Source organism: Capsicum annuum, chromosome 1 (genome assembly GCF_002878395.1).
Source record: "Capsicum annuum cultivar UCD-10X-F1 chromosome 1, UCD10Xv1.1, whole genome shotgun sequence".
Lineage (NCBI taxonomy): Eukaryota > Viridiplantae > Streptophyta > Magnoliopsida > Solanales > Solanaceae > Capsicum > Capsicum annuum.
In genome coordinates, this window is record NC_061111.1 from 49,487,560 (window position 1) to 49,515,089 (window position 27,530).

The 27,530-nt window shown below is 37.8% G+C and overlaps 1 protein-coding gene across 2 annotated transcripts; it reads left to right on the forward strand.

Moving 5' to 3' along the window:
• The first annotated feature begins 629 nt into the window (after window positions 1–629).
• Window positions 630–27,495, forward strand: LOC107873951 (E3 ubiquitin-protein ligase BRE1-like 2). Of its 2 annotated transcripts, XM_016720871.2 has the most exons (19): window positions 630–1,007; window positions 8,048–8,209; window positions 8,315–8,402; window positions 8,525–8,755; window positions 8,925–9,092; window positions 21,852–22,045; window positions 22,120–22,203; window positions 22,314–22,433; window positions 22,516–22,702; window positions 22,779–22,939; window positions 23,307–23,378; window positions 23,465–23,541; window positions 24,038–24,232; window positions 25,249–25,321; window positions 25,403–25,489; window positions 25,607–25,744; window positions 25,828–26,030; window positions 26,363–26,525; window positions 27,013–27,495. In XM_016720871.2, the coding sequence occupies exons 1-19, from the start codon at window positions 885–887 to the stop codon at window positions 27,142–27,144; spliced, it is 2,658 nt and encodes an 885-aa protein (XP_016576357.1). In that variant the 5' UTR covers window positions 630–884; the 3' UTR covers window positions 27,145–27,495. The 2 variants fall into 2 exon arrangements, with proteins under 2 accessions (XP_016576357.1, XP_016576359.1); XM_016720873.2 differs by lacking the exon at window positions 630–1,007 and having other exon boundaries at window positions 8,067–8,209; window positions 8,319–8,402.
• Window positions 27,496–27,530: the final 35 nt, after the last annotated feature.

Below are 27,530 nucleotides of genomic sequence, written 5' to 3' on the forward strand. Positions count from 1 at the left end.
TGGTAGTGGGGTATCGAGGAGAGCGGTAGGGAATAAGCGGGGGAACGAGGGAGATAAGGGAGAGGGGCTGGGGGGTAGGAGGACGGGGGAGATGGGGGCGAGGTGATGGGAGAGATGGGAGAGAGCGGCTGGTAGTGGGGTGTCGGGGAGAGCGGTGGGGAATGAGTTGGTGCAGGGGGTGGGGGAGGGGTGAGAGTGGAAAGGGTCAATGAATAAAAAGGCCCTTTTTTTTTTTTTTATAATTATATAAAAAAATATTTTAAAGATAAAAATATTGGTTTCACTCATTGAAAAGTGTGTGTAAAATACACGCTTTGTCAAATTAATTAATGCCACATGTGCAAAAAAAATTTTAAAAATTTATTTTAATGGATTAAATAGTTCAGATAACAAAATTATAAGTAGAAGTGTTTACTTTACAAATCAAATCAAGTTCTATGAAAACATTTTACCTTGAAAATAAAAAGACCGACGGACCATGTTATGTCAAGCAGGCTAAATTTGGGCCATTTGTTTTGTAACTCATCAGCGCTGTCCTTTTCTCTTAGGCCCAAAATTATTTTTTTAAGGCCCAAAAATCCCAAAATAGTATACAAAACTTTCCAATTTTTCTCCAACATGATCTTTCTTTCATCAACGTCAGCATACACAAACACACACACAAATAGTTCTTCCATTTTCACTGAACCTCTCTTCCTCAGCCCCCCCCCCCCCCAACAACCCCCCCCCCACTTCCCCCTTTTCTTGTTTTTCTCTATTCTCACCATTTTCTTGGCTTTTTTTTCCACCTTTAATTTCCAGAATTTGAAGAATTTTGAACTTTCTTGAAATTGGAGATTCTAATATTAATGAAAAAATTGATATTAATTTTAATTAGTATATAAATGGAGAACTCTGCTGCTGCATCTGAGGAACCCCAGAAGAAAAGACCTCATCTGAATTCTGCTGTTTTCTCCTCACCCACTACTATGGCTAGACATTCCAAAGCTTCTTCTGATAACAAAGCTGTAAGATTAATTTTTTTTAAAACATATTCTGAATGCCCCTTAATTTTTTTTGGTAATTGAAGCTGCTGTTTTTGCATGTTAGGCATAATTAGTTACAAATAAAAATTGTTTAGGGTTTTTTAGCATAAGGAGATATAAATTTTTGTCTTTATTGTAATTGTTGATTGATCTTTAGTTTTATATATGTTTTTATGAAAAGGGTTTTGACTAGTTTTCAGTTTTATGGATGAATTAGAGTGTGGTGATTTATACCTTATTGATATAAAACCTAAAATTAGGGCATTGCGAGCCATAAAGTTCTTTTACTTTTTCATGAATGCCCTTAATTTTATTTTTTATGGTTGTTTGTTAGTAATTGAATTTCTTGCTTTTGTATGTTAGTTTAGGGTTTCCAATTTGAAAAAAGAATGACCCTTTTCATGTGTGGTTCTATCTCTTTTAGCATAAGGAGACATGGTTGTGTTTTGTAATTGAAGTTGTTGTTATAGGGTTCCATAGTTGAAAGAAGAATGACTCTTTTCGGGTCCGGTTCTATCTCATTTAGCATAAGGAGATATAAAGTTTTGTTCTGGATTTTATTTGTCCGTTTTTAGGTTTATATGTTTTTTATGGTTGTTTCTTTTGTAATTGAAGTTGTTTTGTATGGTAGGTTAAATATTGTTTAGGGTTCCAAATTTGAAAGAACAATGACCCTTTTCGGGTTCGGTTCTATCTCTTTTTAGTATAAGGATATATAAATCTTTGTTCTTTATTTTCTTTGTTGTTTTTTAGGTTTATATGTTTTTCTTTAAATGAAAAGGGTTTGATCTATCTAAGTTTTAGTTTTATGGATGCATTGGAGTGTGGTGATTTATGGGATGGGAAGGAAAGTTAATATTTTTTTCTATAAAACCTAAAATTAGGGCTTTATGAGCTATGAAGGTGTGATCTTGAGGAGAGATTGCTCAAGGTGCTACGTTTTTTTTAGTTGTATGGATTGATACGACTAGTTTTCAGTTATATGGATGAATAAGAGTGTGATGATTTATGGGATGAGAAGGGAAGTTAGTGTTTTTGATGTAGAACCTAAAAGAAGGGCTTTATGAGGCGTACGTTGTGATCTTGAGGAGTGATTGGTCAAGCCTTCAAGGTGATGCTTTTTTTTAGTTGTTCGGATGATTTATTGGGTACTATTTGTTGTAGAGGACAAATGATGAAAAGCACATGCCAAGGCCATAGCCTAACTTTAATGAAGTTGGAAGGAGCAATCTTTTCTCATATCGATTAGCCTAGGTTTCTTTTGTGATAAGAAGATATTGTCAAAACTTAAAGGTAAGTTCTATAAAGCGGTGTTAAATCGACTATGTTCTGTGGATTGGAGTGTTGGCTTTCTGATGATGAAATTTGCGGTGATGAGAATTTTGAGGTAGACGTGTGGGCATACTCGGAGTGATAAGATTAAGCATGAAGATATCAGGGACAAGGTAGGAGTGGCCTGGTGGATAAGATGAGGGAAGCGAGACTGAGATGGTTTGAGCATGTTAAAAGGAGAAGTGTAGATGCCCAAGGATTAGATAGGACATGGCACATCTTGAGCTTACCAAGGCTATGATCTTAGATTGGAGGGTTTGGAGGTTGACAGATTACCGTAGAAGGTTAGTTGGTAATTGGGCATTCTCTCGCTTTCTTGGTGGTCGTACTTGGACCTTCTTCCTTACCAATGGTAATATTCTCACAATTTCTTGTTCTTTGATTTCGATTGTCACCTGTGTTTGTTGTGCTTTGGTTATCGTATTATTTTATTGTTATTATTGTTCTTTTTTTTGTATATCGTGTACTTCTCTCATGTCACATTATTTTGTTGTTGTCGCTACTTTTATTTCTGTATCCCTTTTCAAGCTACTTGGAAATGCTTAATTTTAAGCCGAGGGTCTAGAGGAAATAGTCTCTCTCTCTTACAAGGTAGGGCTAAGTCTGCATACTCTCAATCCTTCCCAAACGCCACACTGGATATGTTGTTGTATTTCCTATACCTCCAATGGTTGGTGGATTAGTCGAGATCGAGATTCACACAAGCTGATTGGACACTGCTGTTATTGAAAAATGTTGGTGAAGTTATGGAAGTGCAACAACTTCTGTCTTAGTTATTCTTTTCTTTTTTTTTTTGGGCCTTATAGAAGAAATCCCTTTTGGGTGACTGTGGTTGTGCTTTTCTGAAAGTGTATCCTTGTTGTTTGCTATGCCCTTAAATGTTTAGGCTTTTTATTAATGACAAATGATATGGTCATACTATTAATTCCCCTCACCATTTATATAAATGTATTGTTAATACACTAGCAGCACGAAGTAAATTTCTGTCTAAAAATTGTGAAATGTATCACTTCATTTTGTGTTAAGGAGTTCTGATGAGTTAGATACAACTGATTATCAATTAGATACAACTGAAGCCTTTTGGTTAAAAAAAAACAACTGAAGCATTAGGTTGATGTGTTGTGGTGTTGTGGTGAATACAGAGTAATAGCTAATAAACTTGCTGTTTAATTTTACATACTTCTTTTTTTTTTTATAAGGTGCAACTATTCAGAACCTTAAGGGGATGCTCTTTTAAACTATTTCCTGCCATCATTTATTAGTTGCTTGATATGGCAATAGGTGCAAATTGCCAAAAGAGAATTTGCACTATTCTACCTACTTGTTAAAAAATATTTTTATGAAGTGAATAGAAACTTTGATGGTGTCAAACAGATGCAAAAGGTGCAACAGTGATTGAGTTTGCATTCTCTAGTCTTGAAGAAAGATAATGGAAAGAACTTCAAGTAAAGATAGATGTTGTTGATGGAAGTTGATTTTCGTATGTTGCTTCTTCCTCTCATGGCATATACCCCTGTCCTTATTCTCTCAAACTTACTCTCCCCTGTCCTTATTTGCTCAAACTTACTCTCCTCGAGCTTCTTGTCTCAAAATGTGAATCATCATTAGATACGCTTAATGATTACCAATCTGGTCTGAAACACAGTTTGCAGTTTCTCAAACTGATTATCGCCGTAGACACTGTAGACATTCTCTTTCGTTTTGATTGGAGTTGCAGTGCTGGATTAATGCTTCATATTGTTCTATCTTCTTCGTTCCTTCTTGTACTGGTGTTTTATCCTTCAAAGATTTTCTCGCATCTCCAACTACATACCGAACTCCGAAGGTTCATATGGTTTAATTTTCTGAAACTACATCCATTCCACTAAAAGGAGCTCAAACATTCCAGAGGCTTAACAAATTTCAAAGTAAAGTCTTCAAGATAGTTGAACAAAACAACGACAACAACATACCAAGTATACTCCCACAAAGTGGGGTCTACGGAGGGCAAGTGTATGCAGTCCATACCACTAACTCATAGGTGAGATAGAGAGGTTTTTTCTGATAGATCCCCGGCCCACAAGAAAAGTCAAAGACAGCTCGGCTGCGGGGATTCGAACCTGTGCACCTGCTATGCATAGACCGACTCTCCCTGAGCGCTTAGCACCACTATGCTACACGAACAAATAGAAATGGAATAGTTGAACGAAATCGTAAAACAACAACAACAACAACAACAACAAACCCAGTGTATTCCCACCTAGTGGGGTCTGGGGGGTAAGATGTACGCAGTCCATACCTCTACCTCTGATGAAGTAGAAAGGCTGTTTCCGATAGACCCTCGGCTCAAGGCACGAGATACCACACAAACACATAGTAAAGCACAGAAGCAGATTACATAACATAAATACGGCACCCATAAGTAATATAAAACAGAGGAAAGCAGAGGAAAGCACACAGATTTGTAATAAAACATGGAACACGGAACACGGAATTATAACAGGAATAAAATCCCCACCAAGTAATTCCCTACACTAGCGACCCAAACTGGCCCTAATCCTCTGCCGAAATTCGCGCCCTCCAGACCTTCCTATCTAGGGTCATGTCCTCGGTGAGCTGTAACTGTTCCATGTCCCGCCTAATCACCTCACCCCAGTACTTCTTCGGCCTACCCCTACCCCGCCTAAAACCATCCAACGCTAGCCCATTACCTCATATTTTGATTGAACTAATCATTTAGAATATCGGTTTAAGCAACCACACTAGTGAGCAATTAGAATACTATTTAGAAAACGTTACATATTGAGTTTGCCATGATTTCCTATCACCCTTAATTATCACATATGTAGTAGATCCAAAAGTAGAGTTACCTAAGTTTCCCAGTTATCCCTACTAAAAAGGTAAAAAGACCCATTATAATTTTCTAAAGAGGGGGAAAATACCAACAGAGAGCAAACCAACCTGGTTATCCCATGAAGTAGCAACTAGAAGATTAGCTTTCGGACTGAAGCAGAGGCTTGAACGAAATCGTAAAAATAAAATTAAAATCATTATATTAGTGGCTAAGTGAGTATTGGTCCTATAAAAGTACATAGAATGTTCAATACTGTCGGGGTATGGAGAAATAAAACTTTGAAAAATTGGAGGATATATATCCTTTCTGCTTTTAAATAATAAGTCACTATTAAGACAAGATTACCATGAAAGCATGATAGAAGCGTAAGTGTCCTATTTTATGAATATCATTCATCTGGTAAGTTGTGTATCTTTCATGAATATCATTCATCTTGTTGGTCCTATATATTTTAGTTCGTCTGGTAAGTTGTATTTTTTCGGACCTCTTACTGATGTCACACAAAATATGGCATCTCCGCATATTGAACTTTTTTTAAGTATTCAAAATTATAAATTTGAGAAATATTTGTACACCTTGCTGTTCAATTATCAGATTCTGGTGTTGAATTAAAGGTCACAGTTGAGAAGCTCTCCACCCAATTTCGGTATTGGGGATTTCAGTTACCAAGGAAGCTGATTAGGAAGGTCCGTTGTTGACTCTTTGGGTAGGGGGTAGAGGTAGAATAGGTGTAAGTCCCCCCCCCCCCCCCCCCCCCCCCGCCGCGCGATCCCGACCCCAAAAGGAAAAAAGGACACAGTATTTAAAATTGAATTTGATGGTATAGGACTCGTGAATGGTGTCGTAAAGTGTTGATGTCAAATATCAAATACCAAACCAGTGCTAATATATAATATAATACTTTTCAGGATGTGCTTCAGTTACCATAGAACTTGATCAATTATGAAAAGTTCATTATTAGAAAAGCCTTTGTATGTGACTTGCTCGTTAAATGTATGATTAGGTTTTTGATTTCCTAATTCAGTCGGAGAAAATTGAATTTTAAGAACTCAATTGTTTCCTGAATTGCTAAATTTCATTCAAAGGTGGACATCACTCACTTCTATTTTACATTACAATTTTGTTTGAGGCTTGGCTGAATTTAAGATGGAAATAAATCACCGTACATCTTTATTTACCTTAATTTTGGATCAATATAAATTTTGTTTGAGGAGAGACTTGGAGCAAGTAATCGTTGTACAAAACACTCTTTGTAGTATTCCAAAACATAACATCATTCATAGCAATCTTTCCAGGAAAAGAGGGAGCTATAAACATGAAGGACTACATGCCAATAAATCTAGTGTGAAGCATCTACAGGGTAGTTTCTAAGGTGCTTTCTAAAGGACTAAAAGAAGTGTTGGACAAGACAATGTCTGCCTCTTAGACTGCATTTGTGGAAGGAAAACAAATCTTAGATGCAACTTTGATGGCAAACAAAGTGGTTCACTTTGGAAGTGTTAAAGAAATGGACCTTGCAACACAACCTAAAAAGCTAGCTCGAGAGGTGAGGATTACCACCCATTCCTTAAAAGACAAATGTGGGACTTTCCACACCTTTTCCATGCCCAAGGCCGGACATATGGAGCGTGGACAATTTAATCTGGGGTCCCACATTGGGAAACGAGAATTGGAACGGGGCCTGCTCTTGATTTGAATATATTCCTTTTTAGGAAAACTTAGCTCACGACGTCTTTATATTTTTTTTTTTTAAAGTTTGGGGTAGGGGAAATGAGGAGGGGATTACAAGAAGGGGAATTACACCTCACTAATAAATAAGGTGGGAGTTCTGGTAGCCAATTGAGCTACTAAGATTTCCTGACTCACAGTGTCATTTAATTATTTAAATACTCCCTCCGTCCCATTTTATGTGTCATAGTTTGACCAGACACGGAGTTTTTAAGAAATAAGTAAAGACTAGATGATTTTTTACCAAATTGTCCTTTTATTAAAAAGTGTACTACCACTGTTTATAATTAAGTTGACCTTATAAGTGGGACCAATAAGGGTAAAAGTAGAATTATATCTTTATATAGTTACCAAATAAGGAAAGATGACATTCTTTTTGGGACAAATAAAAAAGAAAATGATGACACATAAAATGGGACGGAGGGAGTATCTTTTTTATTTCCTTTAATTGGTATTATGATCACCTTGTTTTTTTAGTTAACTTTTTGATGGGGGCATAACTCAATTTCTTGTCATCACAAAACTTACTAAACCTTTTAAGAGTGTGAGAGTAATGTGACTAATCTTGGTTAGCTTGTGAATGTTCTTCCTCAAAAAGTCAAACAATTACTCACCTGCACAAAAAAAAATTTTTAAATATAAAATCAGCAAGGACTTCAATGGTGGAATCTTGCGCGGATTCAGTTTCCTTTAAATGCATCTGTTGCAAAAATACCACATTGCATTCTCAAAAAAAAAAAAAAGGCAAAAATACCACAGTGCGTATATATATATGTCCGAATTGTAACGCGGAGAAGAACCATTCTCACTGTTGCAGATAAGTAATCAGTATCGGTGAGGTGCGCAGAAGCTGGTCTGGACACTACCATAATCTGTGTCGGTGGTTGAATTTGTTTTTTGTGGAATTATATGTGATTCTTTACTATCTTCGTCTAGCCTGATTTACAATTTTTTTTCTCTTTGCTTCTGCTTAAGAAAATAAATAACTCTTGATGCACAAATTACATGATATTTAATTTGGAAATAATGTAATTGAGAGTTTCTGTTGTCTTGGTATATGTGAATGAATTGTACAGAACTTAATAAATTGGATAAATAGTTTGAGTTTCTTTATTTTTTTGGGGGGCAGGTTGATGCTGCAGTTCTCCAGTATCAAAATCAGAAACTAGTACAACAGTTAGATGCACAGAAACATAAGTTGCATGATCTAGAAGCCAAAATGAAAGAATTAAGGGACAAACAAGCTTCTTATGATGACTTCTTGGTTACATTAAATCGGATCTGGAATCAGGTAACTTCTTTACTTAATAATCCTAGTTGTGTGGTGTCTGAATGGCCAAAATAGCGCAACTTGTGATTTGCGCCGTTCTGATGATCTTCTAATAACTCTATGTAGCTAGATGATGATTTAATTCTCCTTGGGGCACGCAGCGGGGCAGATCAAATTGGTTTGCAAAGCTTGGATCATCAAGATTATTCTGGAGGTTGGCTGTTAGAAGTATAAGTGAATTTGGGTTTATGTATCATCCTGAAAGTTCAATGTAAGAAAAAATAAGATCTTTTGCATTGTAGTAAGAATAACTCAATTATTTCTAAAAATATTTAGGTTCAATTCCATCATGTCCTGCGGAGGAGATATTCCTGTGTAGGGTGTTGAAAACCAACACCATTCCAAGCAATGCCAATGATGGATCCGCTGTGAATATCAAAGAAGCTCTTGATCTGCGTCACTCTTCTACTCTTGAATTGATGAAATCATTGGAAAATGCTATTGATGCTGAGCGACTTAAAACCGAAAATTTTGCTCGTCTTTTGGAAAGAAAGTCATCTGCAGAAGGTTGGGAACCTGGAAAGATCTTGATATGTCTACTCTTTTACCCCATCCTCTTTATGCTCTAATTACATTGCAAGTGTTAGTTGCCTTTGGAACTTACTTTGTTACTATGTATATAATTGGTGTTTGTATCAGTCCTAATTTGATTACACTTGATCATTGAAATTTTCAGATGCTATCATTCTTCTCAGTAAGATTGATGATATGATGAAAGAAGAGGCTAATTATCTCCATCGTGTGATTGATGTTCTTCATTTGAAACACAAAGAATATGCTGATGCAATTGAAGCTTGTAATCAAAGCCAGTCAGTGGATCGATCTGAGTTAAAACGTCTTGAAGGTATTTGCAACATTTATTTCCTTGCTAATAGATAGGAGGAATTTGTTTTGTTATCCGTGCTAGTAGTCATAGCGCTTGTTTTGGAGTGTGTTCTCATCTATTATATTATTTGGTGTTAGTCTTGTTTATGTTATTATCTGGTGTTTTAATACCTATTCTTTCTTGTTCCTTGATCATTTCTTTTCTAGACTGTTTTTGTCTTGAATCGGGAGTCTATCAGAAACCTCTCTCCATCTCTGAGGTAGTGGTATGAACTGCACACACTTACCCTCCCCAGACCCTACTTTTGTGGAAATATGACACGACCCAAACTAGGGTCTAGTCGTGTCAGGTGTCTCAAGTCCAACCGGGACTGAAGACCACCCCCAATACACCACCATAACTGCCCCTACAATACCATATCTACAATACCATATCAGATGAGTTCCAAATATATATATATGTAGGTTCTACAGAGTGACAGTCCGACCGGCTATGTTGTATGGAGCGGAGTGTTGGCCAGTTAAGAACTTCCACATCCAAAGGTTGAAGGTGGCGGAGATGAGGATGTTGCGATGGATGTGTGGACATACCAGGAAAGATAGGGCGACAAGTGAGATTATTCGGGAGAAGGTGGAAGTGGCTTCGGTGGAGGACAAGATGCGAGAAGTGAGGTTACGTTGGTTCGGACAGGTGATGAGAAGGGGTTCTGATGCTCTAGTGCGGAGGTGTGAGACACTGGCTATGGATGGTTTTAGGTGGGGTACAGGTAGGCCGAAGAAATATTGGAGGGAGGTGATTAGGCAAGATATGGAAGAATTACAGCTTACGGAGGACATGACTCTTGGTAGGAAGATGTGGAGGACGCGGATTAGGGTAGAGGGTTAGGAGGTGGGAGTGTGTCGGTAACAGTAGGGGAACGTTCTTTATTTTGTCTGATGTTTCTTGTTAGTGGTGTTGAGTGTTGTCTATGGTTTCGGATAGAGAATTTTTAGTATTATCTTGTGGCTAGCGGTGTTAGTTTGTTTTTGCATACCGTACGAGCTTATATGCATATATGTTTTATGTTTGTTATATTGTTGTCGGTCCTAAGCTGGGGGTTTATCGGAAACAACCTCTCTACTTCACTTGAGGTAGTGGTATGATCTGCGTACACTCTACCCTCCCCAGACTTTACTATGTAGGAATACACTGGGTATGTTGTTGTTGTATACAATCCAAAACAAAATGGAACAATCATAAATCAAATACAGTCAGCTGGTGTCAGCCCCAATACCAATACGAATGCCAAGGCTGATACCCATATCGACACCGCCCATATCAACCCATAGTAGTCCCACAAAGACTCTATCCGAAAGTAACATAATATTCGGTCGGGACATGCCCCCGATCATAGCCAAAACCAAAGTCTATGAAATGGCCAAAGTGTGTAAAGAAATCCATGACATGAAATGGAGCCTTCCGGAGTATGGAAGCTCACCACTTAAATCCAACTCTAAGATGTCCCCGAATCTGATCACTGAGCAAGAGAAGTGGTATGGCCAGTTCCTGCATCGCATGGGATTATAGTCGCCCGAAGACGAGTTAGCGGGTGAACGCTAGCAAGTACTCAAGAATAAGGATAAAATAATGCCAACCTTTAAAACCAAATAAACAACCATATGCATTCACAACCCCATATATATATATATGTCGGGAAAGGGAATCGGGTTTAGCATGACTTTAAAAGCATTAACCTAGGTATGTGTAGCTTAATCGTTCTAGAATCACCCACGGGCTATATGGGCCAGTGTTACCCCTGAACAGGCCCCAATGCATGTAGCAGCACGAATCGGAGATATCAAAAGGGCAGGGGATTCCCGTGTACCCTTCACCCTCCATGATACATATATACAAGAATAACTTAGGGGATTCTTGTGTACCCCACAAGTATATGGTCGCCATGACCAATTCTCATGTCGGCAAACATGAGTTTCCAGTGTTCGTCCATTGAACTTACACCTTCACGGTTAGCTATCACACCCCGTCATTATAGCCTAATTAAAACCATTTCCACACAACTAAACCACCAATTCCATTTGTTATTAACCAAGGCTATAAGAAGTGGTATCGTCATACCGACTCTAGCTTGCGAGCAATGTCCTTAGCCAACCTTTTAAAAGAAAGGGATTCCTATGTACCCCATAAGTAGTTCATTATTATGTTTGCTCGGGGGATTCCCATGTACCCTGCAAGGTTTTCAATTAAACCAATACCATGACCTCCAAGACCTTACCATTTAATCATTCAAAACCATCCAAACCAATTTAGGGTTCCATTACCACTTTATACCATGCAAATGTTTCAATAAAAGTTCAACAATGTAACAAAAGCATTCTCATAGGCATTTTATCAAACATGTTGAGGGCATATAGTTTCCAAAACCAAAACCAAGTACCAATTAACCATTCTCATGCAACCACATGTTCAAACCACCATTACAACATAAAAACCATAAGTAAAAACATGGGAAAACCATAACCAAACCATTTATGACCAAAACCCCTAACATATAATTTAAAACCCAAACCCATACTACATTTATGCCATGAAACCATACATTAAATCATGCCTTTAGTTGAACTAACAATGAGAGAGGAGTAGCATGCCTTAGATTACGAAGAAGACGGAGAGAAACCACCCTTGTAAAGCCCCAAATTGACCTTATTGAAGAAACCCGAGCCTTCATTGACCCAAGAGCCTTGAGAGAATTTGAGAGTGTTTAAGAGAGTTTGATTGATTGCAAATAGGTTGATGAAGCCTCACAAAGGTGCTTTATGTTGTGGGGTTATGAGAGGTTAAGAGGAGAAATGTCCAGATTACCCCCAACTTAAACTGTATAGATTTCCCGTAGGAATGAATGACCACACCCCCTCCAACCGTACCTTACCATATGAGTGATACCCACCACTCGTACCTTAGGCATCCGTTGGACCCCAACACTGTCCAACATACGACCACTAAGGCCAATTCGTACCCAAGCTTACGATATCCTAGAACCGTACCTTAGGCAGAATAGAATCCTCTGGGCTAGACTTAGGGCATCATACATTTTAACATCATACTACTAGTACCCTAACATACGACTAGTATGATCCATTCGTACCTTGGACAGAAACATCCGAACCACACTGATCAACACATGACCAAGACCCCCTAAATCGTACCCTATCATACGACAAGTACCCCTAGTCGTATGATGTCCAGAAGCTCAAAATCGAGAAATTGTCTAAGGACCAAAACCCAAAGTGTTTCAGAATATATTGGGTATGTTGTTATTTCCACGAACATAGTAGATGAGATCTCTCAAGTATATTCTGTGTTAGCGAACAACATTAATATTTGTTAGGAATCTGAAATCTCCTTAACAAGAATCGGTACACTTCCAGAAATAATGTAAAAGTAGAAACAACAACTTCAACTATTATTAATTGTTACCAACAAGTAGAATGAGTTTTACAAGCGACAACTAGAGAATACTTCAACAACCAAGGTATTTCGAGGAACCTTAACCTCCTAATCTGCCAGAAGCATCTTATAGAATGTTCTTTCCCCTTTTATTCCTTTCTCTGCTACAATATATCACAAAATACTACCTAAACTGCTAGGTAACTGCTAGAAATACATCCACAAAATAATTAATAAATAAAATAGATACATTTATGCTTTATTTTCACCCTTTTTCCTGCGCTTATAGACCTTAGTAACAACAGGTCTAATAATGCCCACCCCTATGAGTTTCACCTTGTCTTCGAGGTGAAAATGAGGAAACTGTCCATCAATAACTTCATAGGATTCCCAGGTGTTCTCTCAAAGTCTGGTAAGTTCTTCCATTTAATCAACACCTCTTGGGAGCCATTCAAGAGTGTACGACAGTCTACTACTCCTTCGGATTGCACGTGCATTTCAAGTTCTTCAGATAAGAAAGGAGAAAGCTTCTGAACTGGAGTAGAATCGTTTATTGCACGCTTTAACCAAGAAACATGAAATATGGGATGCACCCGTGAATGAGGGGGTAAATCAAGGTGATAAGCAACTTCTCCAATTTTGTTCAAAATAGTATATGGCCCATAGTAACGAGGACTTAACTTCTGGTTAACCTTTTTAGCAAGTGAGCGAAGCTTGAAAGGTTGCACTCGAAGATAAACCAAATCACCAGGCTGAAACACAACCGCACGACGCTTAGCATCAGCATAAACTTTCATTTGAGCTTGAGCATGCTTCAGATTAGCAATAAGTATAATGGAAATAAAATCGGATTCCAGTCGATGAATCTTGCAATGAGATATGCCCTACAATAAACCAATAAACAAAGCCAAACTAGGCTGTTCGACCAAAATGAATTCTTGTTTTGACTAATATAGTTATGGATGGCTTGACAATTACAATTCGAATCGACCAATCGAATCCGGTATATTTTCCACGTTCATAGGAGTGCGTTTATGTTTCTGCTTTACGAATATGATTTTTTTTGGGCATTTCTAATAATATCCATCCTTGTTCCTATTTTAGCATTTTTCATTTCCGGAGTGTTAGCCCCGATTAGCAAAGGGCCGGAGAAACTTTCTACTTATGAGTCGGGTATAGAACCAATGGGTGATGCTTGGTTACAATTTCGAATCCGTTATTATATGTTTGCTCTAGTTTTTGTTGTTTTTGATGTTGAAACGGTTTTTCTTTATCCATGGGCAATGAGTTTCGACGTATTGGGTGTATCTGTATTTATAGAAGCTTTGATTCTCGTGCTTATCTTAATTATTGGCTTGACGGCCCCCCATAAGACGCTCACTTGGGGACTTCTTACTCCAGCTGTTCCTTTTTTGGCTGCTCCCGCGACAAGTTCTTTTCGGTATTGTAATAATATTGCTTGCCACTCTTCGGTCCGGTAAACCAACTCCAACCAAGCCCAACACTTAAGACGACACTACTTCAACATTCAATCGCACAGCTGAGTTCATCTAAAATAGCGTTGCGAGCCATAAGCTGCTGGTTGACCTCTTCAACAGCAGAAATGTCATCAGTGAACCGCAACAAGGAGGGAGGATCTCGCCCATATAAAACTCTAAAAGGGGTCATCTTGGTGGAACCATGGTATGTGGTATTGAACCAAAATTCAGCCCAAGGAATCCATCTTGGCCATTGTTTCGGATGTGTCCCTGCAAAACAACGTAAATAAGTCTCCAATGAGCGGTTGACAACTTCAGTTTCACCATCTGTTTGAGGATGATAATCGGAGCTCAATTTGAGGCTAGTTCCAGACAACTTGAATAATTCTTGCCAAAATTGGTTGACAAAAACCCGATCTCGATCAGACACAATTGATCTGGGAAAACCATGCAAACGTACAACCTCATGAACAAATAGCTCAGTGACACTCTTTGCTGTATATGGATGAGATAAGAGGAGAAAATGACTATATTTAGTGAAACGGTCCACCACAACAAGTATAGTATCATGTGCCATTGCTTTTGGTAACTCGCTGATGAAATCCATAGTATCATTCCAAACTTGAGTAGGAATAGGTAGTGGCTGCAGCAAGCCAGCGAGACTAAGGGCTTCATACTTGTTCCGCTTGCAAACTTCACAACTAGCCACAAAGTTCTGTACATCCCTTTTGATTCCATTCCAATACAACACTTGTGAAATACGTTTGTATGTGCGGAAAAAACCCGAGTGTCCACCTATAGGCGAGAAGTGAAATTCCCCAAGGAGCATGGGAATGTGTAATGATGAACGGGGAATCACCAACCGACTTTTGAAAAACAAGCAACCATTTCTTAGAACATAATTCGGTCGTGAAGCCGGATCGTGAAGCAAATCTTGTCTTAATTGACGGAGTTGATCATCCTGTTGAATTTCTGTGGAACGATCATCTAAGGTACTGCTGTGTAGAATAGAAAAAGCCATAAAATGAAATTGATGGGACAACGCATCAGTTGCCTTATTTTCACATTCGGGGCGATATTGAATCTCAAAATTAAATCCCATCAACTTGGTAACCTCCTATTTTTGCTGCTCCTCTGCCATAGCATGTTGGCCCATGAGAAATTGGAGACTTCGTTGATCTGTTCGTATAACGAAATGCTGACCCATCAGGTAATGACGCCACTTTTGTACAGCAAAAACGATGGCCATTAACTCCCTCTCATATACTAATTAAGATTGAGCTCGAATTGAAAGTCCTTGACTAAGAAAAGCGATGGGATGTCCTTCTTGCATTGGGACAGCTCCAATCCCTAGTCCCGAAGCATGTGTCTCAACCACACACACTTTGTTAAAATCTGGATGTGCCAAAAGCGGCAAAGTGACCATAGCCTCCTTAAGAGAATCAAAAGCTTGTTGAGCTTCTTTAGTCCAGTGAAAAGCATCTTTCTTGAGCAATTGTGTGAGTGGCCGGGCTGTTTTCCCATAGTCGCGAACGAACTTCCTGTAGTAACTAGTGAAACCCAAGAACCGCCGCAAACCTTTAACATCTTTGGGACTTGGCCAGTTAACCATGCTTGCTATTTTGGCTGGATCCGCTGACACTCCACTTGCTGAAATAATGTGTCCCAGATACTTTAGTTGTTGTTCAAAATTATATTTTTTTCGATTGACAACCAAGTTATGGAGTTTTAAAATTTGTAGCACCTCCCGCAAATGTTCCAAGTGAGTAGGAAAATTTGCGCTATAAACTAATATGTCATCAAAAAAACCCAATACAAACTTACGTAAGTAAGGCCGGAATATCTCATTCATCAACGCTTGAAAAGTAGATAGAGCATTCGACAACCCAAATGGCATAACCAAAAACTCATAATGGCCTTTATGTGTACGAAAAGCCGTCTTTGCGACGTCCTCCTTGCAAAGCCGAATTTGATGATATCCCGATCTCAGATCCAATTTCGAAAATATAGTAGCACCTCCAAGTTCATCCAATAGTTTATTGATTGCTGGAATTGGAAATTTATTGCGAACAGTAATCTTATTAAGGGCCTGATAATCCACACAAAAACGCCAGCTACCATTTTTTTTGCGAACTAGCAACACTGGACTAGAGAAAGGGCTTGTGCTTGGTTGAATGATACCAGCTACAAGCTACAAGCATTTCCTGACAATTCGCTCAATCTCATTTTTTTAGTAATGGGGGTAACGATATGGACGAATATTGGGTGGATTAGATCCCTCGTTAAGTAAGATAGCATGATCATGACTCCTGGTAGGAGGCAACCCTTTTAGTTCTCAAATAAAGCTCCAAATTCGTGTAGTAATTGCTGCAGATCCAAATTCTCTTGGTCGTCCTTTGCTGTTAACTCATTCAGGTCAACATAATACCCTTCTCCATCTTTTTGCAAGGCTTTAAACAGAGTTTTGAGTGATGCCACGGTTCTGGACAGTGAGGGATCTCCTTGAACAACTCGTGTTTGGCCTTCTATTTCAAATTTCAGCGTCAACGTCTTGAAATTAGCTTGAATATCTCCCAAGCTTTCCAGCCACTCTAACCCCAACACTACATCGGCACTTCCCAAATCAAAAAAGAAATAATCTTGAGTTATGTTTAGTTTATCAATCCACAATTCCATTTCTTTGCATCTGCCCTTACTTTTTACCTGATGTTCGTTTCCTACTTCCACCACAAATGACTTACTTTCTGTAATCTTTAACTCTAATGCTTCCGCCACCGTGCGAGGGATAAAATTAGTTGATGCTCTGCTATCAATCAACACAATAACCTTCTTCCCCAATATTGTTCCCCATACCTTCAAAGACTTCTTTGTGGTAAATCCTGCAATAGAGTACAAAGACAATTCCATTCTTTATTTGGCTCTTCTTGAACACTTAACTGATCCATCCCTGCATTTATTATGTCCTCAGAATGCTCTTCTATATCTCCATCAACAATAAGCAAATTTAACTGTTTTGAATTGCACCGATGATTGGGGCCATATTTTTTATCGCAACGAAAACAAAGTCCTCTTCTCAATTTATCCTGATACTCTGCATCACATCAGATAGCCTTTTGTATGATCCTCTACGCTTTGCAGAATTTTCAGGTCCTGCATGGTTTCTCCTTGCTTATGCTCTTGAAAATGTCGTGGTACTGTGGTACGGGCAGAATGATAAGGCGTTGTGGCTACACGCACATGTGGACTTGTAACACTTCTTGTTCGGCTATTGTCAGTTCCTTGAAAATGCGTCGAACCCCTAGGAAGTGTCATAAACATATGTCTAGGCAAGTGGGCTTGGCTAAGAGCCCAATTCTTTTCTTCAATACGCTGGCTTTGGTCCATAATTTGGGTTAGAGTTCCTAACTTGCTAAGACGCAATTCTGCCTTGATCTCTCCTCTCAGTCCATTTATATAAATCCCCATCAAAACCGCATCATTTGCATCTTTCAAGGGTGCTGAAAGTAGTTCAAAATCTTCTCTATATTGAGCCACACTTCCAGTTTGTTGCAGTCCTATCAACACCTCATATAAGTTTCCTAATTGTGATGGAGTGAATCGTTGGAGTACGGCTACTCAAAACACATACCCATGTGACAATTGGTGTTCTTGTTTCCCACCATTGGAACCAATTTAGTGCTCTACCTTCAAAGCATACTGCAGCAGCCTCCAATTTTTCCTTGTCATCAATGCCGTTGAAGTGAAAATAACGCTCTGCTCTGTTAAGCCACCCATATGGGTTGTCACCGGAGAATACGGGCAGTTCCAGTCTTCTAGGACGTGTTTCTTCACGAAATGGTGGCTGAACTTCCCGGAATTCATCGCTTCTGCGATTGTTGCTGTTTTCTGCCATCAGATCTGTGTCTTTAATTGGATCTGTCTGAACCTTTGATTTTCCTTTCATATGTTGAAGAATTTCAGCGTCATGTTCATCTTTTTTCTGCATCCAGAGTCGTAACTGCTCCATGTAATCATGTACTGAACCAATCTCGTCTACTACTTCGCCCATTGTCTTCTCTAATCCTTCAATCCTCCCATCCATTCTGGTTGAAACCATAAAGAATCTGATACCAAAATTGTTAGGAACCTGAAATCTCCTTGACAAGAATATGTACACTTCCAGAAATAATGTATAAGTAGAAACAACAACTTCAACTATTATTAATTGTTACCAACAAGTAGAATGAGTTTTACAAGCGACAACTAGAGAATACTTCAACAACCAAGGTATTTCGAGGAACCTTAACCTCCTAATCTACCAGAAGCATCCTACAGAATGTTCTTCCCCCTTTTATTCTTTTCTTCCTGCTACAATATATCACAAAATACTGCCTAAACTGCTAGAAACTACGAGAAATACATTCACAGAATAATTAATAAATAAAATAGATACATTTATGCTTTATTTTCACCCTTTTTCCTGCGCTTATAGACCTTAGTAACAACAGCTCTAACAATATTGAATTTTGCGGAGTGCATATGTGGTTGTCTGAGTTGGTTTCTAATGCTTAGCGTTAACCATTGTGTATGATTGGATGGATATGCATATCTTTTTGAGTGAAGTGTTGAAAACACCTTCGAACTTGTCATGAATTATTACTTTAGTCCCCGAACAATGTTTCCTAATTAAAACACCACCCTTACGCATGACTTCAATTAGCTTAAAAATACCCTCGAGCTACCACAAGGAACTATATGATTTCCATTCACAGTCCAGTTGGAATAATATGTTGATGTGTTATTTACGTGTCAATCCACGTAGATAATTAACACAAAAAATAATCCCCACTACCTGATCAACTTCTCTCATTCTCTAGAATCTCTCAAAATATCTCCTCTCTATCAGATTTCTCTCAAAATTACAAAACCCGACCCTTAGCGTAGAAATCTTTGATTTGTCTTATTGGGTTAGTGTTTTAGCTCGTATTATACTTAGTTGGGTGGGTTGAAGTCATTGCTTTGGGTTAGGATTCCATTGGGTTCCATTGGTTAGAAAAAATGTCGGTGATCGGAGCTGACAACACAATGTAACCCTAACCCAAATTGATGACTTGAACCTACCCAAATAAGTATAATACTAAAATAATAATTCGTGAAAAGTTCGGGGGTGTCTTCAACACTTCATTTAAAAAATTGCCACAAGTTCGCCCATTCAACTGTACAAGGTGGAGGAAAATCAGTGACAAAAGAAGATGCATAAAACAAATCCGACAATACAACAACAACACAGTTTATTCCCACAAAGTGGGGTCTGGGGAGGGTAAAACGTACGCAGTCCATACCACTACCTCAGATGAAGTAGAGAGACTGTTTCCGATAGAACCCCAGCTCAGGACAGATAACAAATAACAAACAAAAAACATAAAAGCTAACAACAAGGGATATCACTCCACTAGATATTAAAGGAAACAAGACACTCACAAACAAATCCGACAATATTATATTTAAATTTACTTTTCTACATACCTTGTAATTTTTACAACCTCAAAATCTCCTTCCGAGATTGTCCTTCGACCATGAAATTCTCAACACTGCCGGTAATTCACATCTACAAAGTATAGTCATCAATTGAGACTAAGAAATTCAACAATTAAAGAAGAAAAAATTGAGTCCAAGCTTGGGGTGAGTGGAATCATGCAGTTCCTTGTGGCAGCTCATGGGTGTATTTAAGCTCGTCGAAGTCACGTGTAGGGTTGTTTTAATTGAGGGACATTGTTTGGGGACTAAAATAATTATTCGTGAAAAGTTCAGAGGTGTCTTCAACACTTCACTCAAAAAATTGCAACAAGTTTGCCCATTCAACTGTACAAAGTGGAGGAAAATCAGTGACAAAAGAAGATACATAAAACAAATTCGACAATATTATATTAAAATTGACTTTCCTACATACCTTGTAACTTTTACAACCCCAAAATCCCCTTTCAGGATTATCATTCGACCATAAAATTCTCAACATTGACGGAAATCCACATCTACAAAGTATAGTCATCAACTGAGACTAAGAAATTCAATTCAGCAATTAAAGAAGAAAAAAAATTGAGTTCAAGCTTGGGGAGTGTTTTAATGGGGGAGAACTCAAATGTGAAGAAGAAGGGTATTGTAGCTGTTGGAATGTATTTATAATTATAAAGAGAAAAGTAAAAAAATGGGCTTTTGGCCCTTTTATGCTATTGTGGCATTTTTTAAAAGCCTCACGCGCCTAGATGTGTCTGAGACCACCTCCTATGCCATGTGGCAGCTAAGGGGTGTTTTTAAGATTGTTTAGTCACGCGCAGGGGTGTTTTAATTGGGGAACATTGTTCGGGGGCTAAAGTAATAATTCGTGACAAGTTCAAGGGTATTTTCAACACTTCACTATGTCTTCTTTCAGCTCTTACATCGAGTACAATCAGTATTATGAATTCGAGTTCAGCTTTGATATCAAATTGATTTGTGTTTGGTAAATGGAAGTCCAAATTGGAGATGTAGATGTAGAAGGTGTTTGGATAGGCTTTTAAGTTTGTCAAAATGGCTTTTTAGCCATTTTTTACTTTTGGGAGTGTTTGTCAATTTTAAAAATTGCTTAAAAAAAGTTAAATTTGGCTTTTTAAAATTCAAAAGCTAAAAGTAACCTATCCCTTACTTTTTTATTTTGGACTTATAAGCCATTATAAGTTGACCAACTAAAAGACATTTATGTCCCTTATAATTCTTCCTTATTCCAAGATTACCCTCGTGTAGCCATAAATCACATAACTTGTAAATTGCTCTTATTTATTAAGCAATTATATACACTGACATTTTGTAGAGTATTATTATAGACATTATTGTTGGGGTTTAATTCGTTATAACTAATTACTTTTCCTTTTGCTGGTAATGATTGTAGTCATTAGTAGTTAGTTTAAGTGATATGATTTGAATATTTTTTTCTAGATTATCAATACATAAAGCAACTTCTGCATTATTTTCTTGCTTAATTAATGCCAAACTACTCATTACGTACTATATCACACACTATATTGAGGAAGGTTGAGGTGGAGTAAAATTTACAAATTGTCATATTTCAGCTTCTGTGATTAAAAAAAAAAATTTACTAATCATTATCTTGAAATTTTAAATTTTACGAGTGAGATTCTAGGACTTTGTCATGAAGCTCCGCATGTGAAGTAATATAACTAAGAAGTGATCAATGACGAACAATTTTTACGTACGAATTAGGTGTCAATTTATTATCATAGTCTCCAAGGAACTCAATTGCTATGCCAATCATATAAAAAAAACTAATTGTAAAGAGACACACCAACAACAAGAAGAAGAAAAAAGAATAGGTGTGATTGAAAACAAATAAAAAATAATGTGGAATTAAATCAAGTAGCCACGCATGTTTAAAAAATGTAGTTTATATTGAAACTGAATTAAAATATATATATTAATTTTAATTTGAATCATTTTATAAACAAAAATTAATAATAATAAACTCTACATATTGTTAACAACTTTAACAACTTTAAGGGTATTTTAGACATTTTAGACATTTTGACAAAAAGAAAGTGCTTAACAACACTTGTTTACCAAACACATCAACAACTCTTTTTCAGTTTCAACACTTTTATCCAAACACGTAACTGCTTATTTTTAAAATAAGTTTTAGCACTTTCAAAAGCACTTACAAAGAACTTTTTAAAAGCCACTTTTTTCAGCCTATCCAAACGGGCTCGTAGTGTTTATCTTCAGGCAATGCATCTGGTGACATGGATGTGAACTATCTGTATTGACTAACGTTTTTTGAGCAACTGCAACTGTCCCTTGAATATGTGTTTATTGCAAATGGTAAAAGGTGAGCTGGAGGAGAGCATGACAGAACTTGAAGATAGTAGAAGGAAGCTAGTTACTTTGAAAATGCAGAAAAATGTGGCATCTGGGGGGCAGGAAACAATTTCAAGTGCAGTTAATGGTAGTATGTCACCTGAGAAACATACAGACCGAACGAAAGGCGTGCGGGAACTGAAGGAGTCTATAGAAGAGGCAAAGGTACTGTGACTGTTATCACCTAGTGTTTTGCCTGTGTGATGATGCCCATTTAGGAATGATGGTTTTGATTGCAGATACTGAAAGAGGACCGCCTCTCTGAGCTTCAAGATGCCCAGGAAGACGATCTACATTTGTTAAAGCAGTTGCAAGATCTTCAGGTTTCAACAAGAATTTCCTGTTTTCAGTAAAATTTAAAACTTAATTTGAAATTATATGGTCAAGTGCTTCCATATGTCGCGAGGCTAAATTTTGTTTTCTGTCCATGTAGAATGAACTGAAGGACGATAGATATGTGTCTTCATCTCGTGCTTATACCTTATGCAATGATCAACTTCACCATTGGAATTCTGAGGCAGAGCGATACAAAGCTCTGGCGGACTCTCTTCAGGTTAAGCTACACTACTTTTCATGTATCATTGTGGTTTCGATGGTGTATCCTAGCGTGTCGTCTTTGCTTAAATTAAATTCAGGCTGACAGGTCTTTTATCACACGAAGAGAGAAAGAACTGGTTGTAAAAGCAGAGGCTGTGGATGCAGCAAAGAAAGCAGTTGATAACTCCGAGTCAAGGATTGAGGAATTGGAGCATCGCATTTACAGATTGATAACTGAAAAAAATGAGCAGGAAATCAAAATGGAAGAAGCTATTCAAGATTCAGGTCGGTGTATTTTCAAGTCAGACTTGTAGTTTGTAGATTTTGTAATAATCTGCTAAGAGAAGGTTGACTTTTGCAGGAAGGGAAGACATTAAAAAGGAGTTTCAGATAATGGGCTCTGCTTTATCAAAAGAAATAGGAATGATGGAAGCTCAGCTGAATCGCTGGAAGGAGACAGCTCAAGAAGCTGTTTCTTTACGTGAAGAAAGACGGGCATTGGAAGCTTCGTCAGGAAGAAAGGTTGAGTCTTGGTGCCATAATATAGTTTATATCTGATTACCTCTTTGTTAATAAATAGGAATTCATTTTTTTAACTAGGAAGAATGGGGTCCAGTGTGTTTTGGACACTGAAAACTAATGATCTTTTCCAACCACACCAGTGAGCATGTTGTGTCAAGCTATTAAATATTTTTGGAATCATTTGCTTTGTGATCAAAATGTCCCTAGTGAAAGGTCAATACTATTAATCCCACTTCTCTTTTGTTTTTCTTGTCCCCTCCCCGGAGAACCCAAAAAAGGGGAACTGAAATTATAAAGAACATGAAGGCAGATTTATTTTAAGTGATTCCATTTCTAATTCTGAAATGTGTGACACTTGTTGCTGTAGGCTATTGAGCACAGAAACCTGATCAGTAAATGTGCTCACCAGACTGGGGAGATCCGAACACTTAAGGAACTTGTAAGTTTTTCAGCGTAGACCTTTGCTTAATTATTACCAAGTTCTGTCCTTAGCAATACAAGTTATGTGCCTGAGTCTTCTTGCAGGCTGAGAAGATGCAGAGGGACAAACAAGAACTTCAAATCTACTTGGACATGCTTGGCCAGCAAATTTATGATAACAGGTAGTTCAATTTAACTGCAGTTCTTAGGTTTTATGCTCATATAAATACTAGTATTGCTGGTTCACTTGGTATACACTGGGTATGTTGTTGTATATAAATTTCAAGTTGCACGTGAATTTTCGACTCATTGGCCTATGTATATATACATGTGAATATGAGTATGTGTGTGTTAATATGTTCTAGTGTTCTTTTGGCTGTCAAATTTTACAAGAAAATATTATGAATTATTAAGTGGGTAAGGAAATGATTTCATGGGATCATGTGAGAATCAAACATATGGGATGTTGCAAAGATTGGTTTTCCATTTTGTACACCTGCAGTGTTGTAGGCGGGTAGAGAGGCAGGCCGGATATCCACCGAGTTGATATCCGAGTTTTTTCGTATCGCTGGCTGGCTGTTGGGGATTTCTTGGTTATCAGGGGAAAAAAAAGAAGCTTGTTTTCACTTGATTGATTGTCTCCTGTATTCACAATTAGACTTTCGACCTCTTTGCTAGAGACATATCTGAAATAAGAGAATCCGAGAAAAGAGCTCACTCGCAAGCTGAAATTTTGAGAACTGCTCTGAATGAACATGATCTTGAATTGAGAGTGAAAGCTGCTAATGAATCTGAGGCTGCTTGTGAGCAGAGGCTTTCTGCTGCTGAGGCAGAAATTGCAGAACTAAGGGCAGAACTGGATGCTTCCGACAGGTTCCTTTCTCTGATACTTTCTTCTCATCTTTTTGTGTAATTGTTTTTGTGCCTTTCTGGAATGACTAGAAATGTATTTATTTGAAATGAAATTCGTGCTCCCTTGCAGCTCTAACAACAATTGGCCAGTCTATTCAGTTCTTTCTGTTCTTGATTCATTCTGGAGTGGTTGTTTGTTATTACAATATGTGCTTGCATTAAGTTCGAATCCATCCTTCAAATGCACTAGTAGAAGCACTCTAGGTTTTGATATAGCATTCAATGAAGCAAACTGTGAACCATGAGGTCTCTTGTTCAAATTCTTGCGGAGGCAAGAAAATTAGGTGATTTCTTCATTTCTGTCTAAGCCTTGGTAAAACAGAGTGATCGGTACTTGTGCTGGTGGAGGTAGCAGGTACACCATGGAATTAGTCGAGAGGAGATGGCTCTGTCGCCACATTTATCAATAAACAAACCACTAGTTTATAATATATAAAGAAAGCTGTCCAAAATTTATTGAGATCCTTTAACAGTGATATGGGCATGCTATTGGCAGTAGTTGTGAGAATATCCCTGAGATCTGAGCTCTTTGCAAAAATCTTTCTGATCAATATCTATATTAAGGAGCCTGCTATTCTATTAAACCATTTACTGTGACCTGCATGTGACATGATCTTGAGTTCTTCACCAAATTAGGTGGAGAATTTTTCGTTAATTGTATGATATGTGGTGGTTAGTACACACCGATCTATGTGGAAGGACAATCTTATTGATGCACTCCTCTTGAGAATGAAGAACAAGGTATCTTCTGTTTGGTTCTTCTTAATGCCATATCGAAAAGAGATTTTCTTGTGGATCTTCTATTTTACTGGAGTTTATTGACTATTTCATATTTCTTCTCTGGCACACTTTAAAAATAGTTTGCATTGAATGTCTACATGTGTATATATGCTTTATCCAGTGTGCATCATCTATTCAATCTTCTATGTATTAGAGATGCTCGCTTTTATCCTGTAATTATAGAAGTGTTACTGCAGGGGTGTTTTAGAGCTAAGAGAGGCGATAAAAATAAAAGAAGGGGAGGCTGAAACCTATATTTCTGAGATTGAGGTACTCAACCGACTGCATTTGTCACAATTTATTGCATCACTTCCTTTCTGTCGGCATTCTTCTGATCCTTTTACATTTTAGACTATTGGTCAAGCCTATGAGGACATGCAGACGCAGAATCAACATCTTCTCCAGCAGCTGGCGGAGAGGGATGATTATCATATAAAGGTCTCTACTATCATATTTTCCTTGATTGCAATGACTATCCTACACCAGTGGCTATTTCATAGGAAGTGATGCAGTTGAATCTTGTAGATCATATTTACTTTTGGGTTTTAAATGCAGTTAGTTTCTGAGAGCGTGAAGATAAAGCAGGAGCAAAGCTTGCTTCTCTCTCGGAAGCAGGTATTAACAGAACAACTTCAACAGTCTAAAACATCACTTGAATCTCTGAAAATGAGGATAGCTCAAAGTGAAGACCAGGTATCCTGCTGCCTCTTTGTGGCATGTGAAGGTTTAATTTGGAATTGTTTTGTTCTTTCTCAACCATGATCATTGTGTTGCAGATGAAAGGTCACATTACAGAAGCGTTAAGTTATACCCAAAAAGATAGACATCTTGCACTCACCCTGGAAATCGTAAAGCGGGAATTGGGAGATGCTGATAAGGAATTGAAGTGGCTGAGATCTGCTGCTTCCTCCTCTGAGAAGGAATACGAACAGCTCCAGAGAAAGCTGGATGAGATTCAGATGGAACGGGAAACTGAAAGGTGGTATTCTTTTCAACCTTGGCTAGTTTTTGTTGTCATGCATATTCAGTTTGCTATTTTACAATTGGATGTTGGATGACTTAGCCTCCTGTGTATATGTATTCTTTAGTCCAATGCCTGTTGTAGAATGTGAGCTAACAAGCAATCTGCTGGTTTATTGGCTTTATCTTTTTGCTGTATATATTTAAGGTTAATTATAGCTAAATGCACAAACTTTCTTAGAAGTGTCCTGTGCATGCATTTCTAACTGTAGAATATTCCTGCTCTTGAAGAAAATGATCTTTTTATGCATCTGCTGATTCCGGATTTTATGATTTTTTTTGTCGATCTAGGAGTGAGAAAAAGAAGCTTGATGAAGAGCTAGTGGAGTTGAATAATACCGTTGATGAGCTGACTTCTGCAAGTGGGGAGGCTGCAGTGCAAAGACTGCAAGATGAAATCAATGATTCCAAGACTATTCTCAAATGTGGAGTGTGTCTTGATCGGCCAAAAGAGGTATGTTCATGCATTCTTTTTTGCTCCCGAAGTGGGTAATCGTTTCTGGTTGAAACTTTTGAGGAAATCAGGAAGAAAAGATACTAATTTGGACGGAAAGAAACTATTGACTTTTTTGAAGGCAAACATAGCAACATAATAGGCTTAAATAAAATTGTATTTCTTTGCTAGCTTTTTAGTGCAACACGACCTTCGTTAATGATGTAGATTCCATGTTATATATGATCGAGCTTTTCACACTGCTAATCTTTTACGTGCAGTCTTTGTGCTGTTTTACCATTTACAAAATATCATTACTTGCCCCCCAAAAAAAGAATATAGGCTCCTTTCTCTATTTGGGAGGGTTTAATTTTTTGTAAATATTTGGTTTACAGATGCCCCTTGTTCCATCTAGACACTACAGCAACCTTGTCTAAATTTAGAAGTGGCATTATTTACGTGCTACAAATGACCTTGACCCTGATCTTCTTGTTAAAATATTTTGCAGGTAGTAATCACAAAATGTTATCATCTCTTCTGCAATCCATGCATCCAGAGAAATTTAGAGATCCGTCATCGCAAGTGTCCTGCTTGTGGAACTGCTTTTGGGCAAAGCGACGTTCGTTTTGTGAAAATCTGACCAAAACTCAATCAGCAGCTTTGCTAAACATGTACATTTAGTGCGTTCTCTGAGGGTGTCGTTCCATAAGCCTGTTAGGTGGTTATTTTTGCCCTTTCCCCTCTTTCTTTTGAATTGGGGTGCACCCATTTTTTTCTTTCTCCACCTCTTTACTCAACTTCCCTTTGTAGTCTTTTTTTTTGCCGCCTCACTTCTTTCTGTAGTCTTTTAATTCTGCTTTCAATTGTATTTGTAGTGGCAAACAGTGTAAAGTTTTATCTTGTAGTATTTACTTTGGAAGCATCTTTTATGAGATTATTAGAGAAAATATTAGTTATTTGTTTTCTTTTTTGGCAGGCTTCTATGTTCCCATTTGCTATTCAAGTTTTACCAAAATATTTGTATAA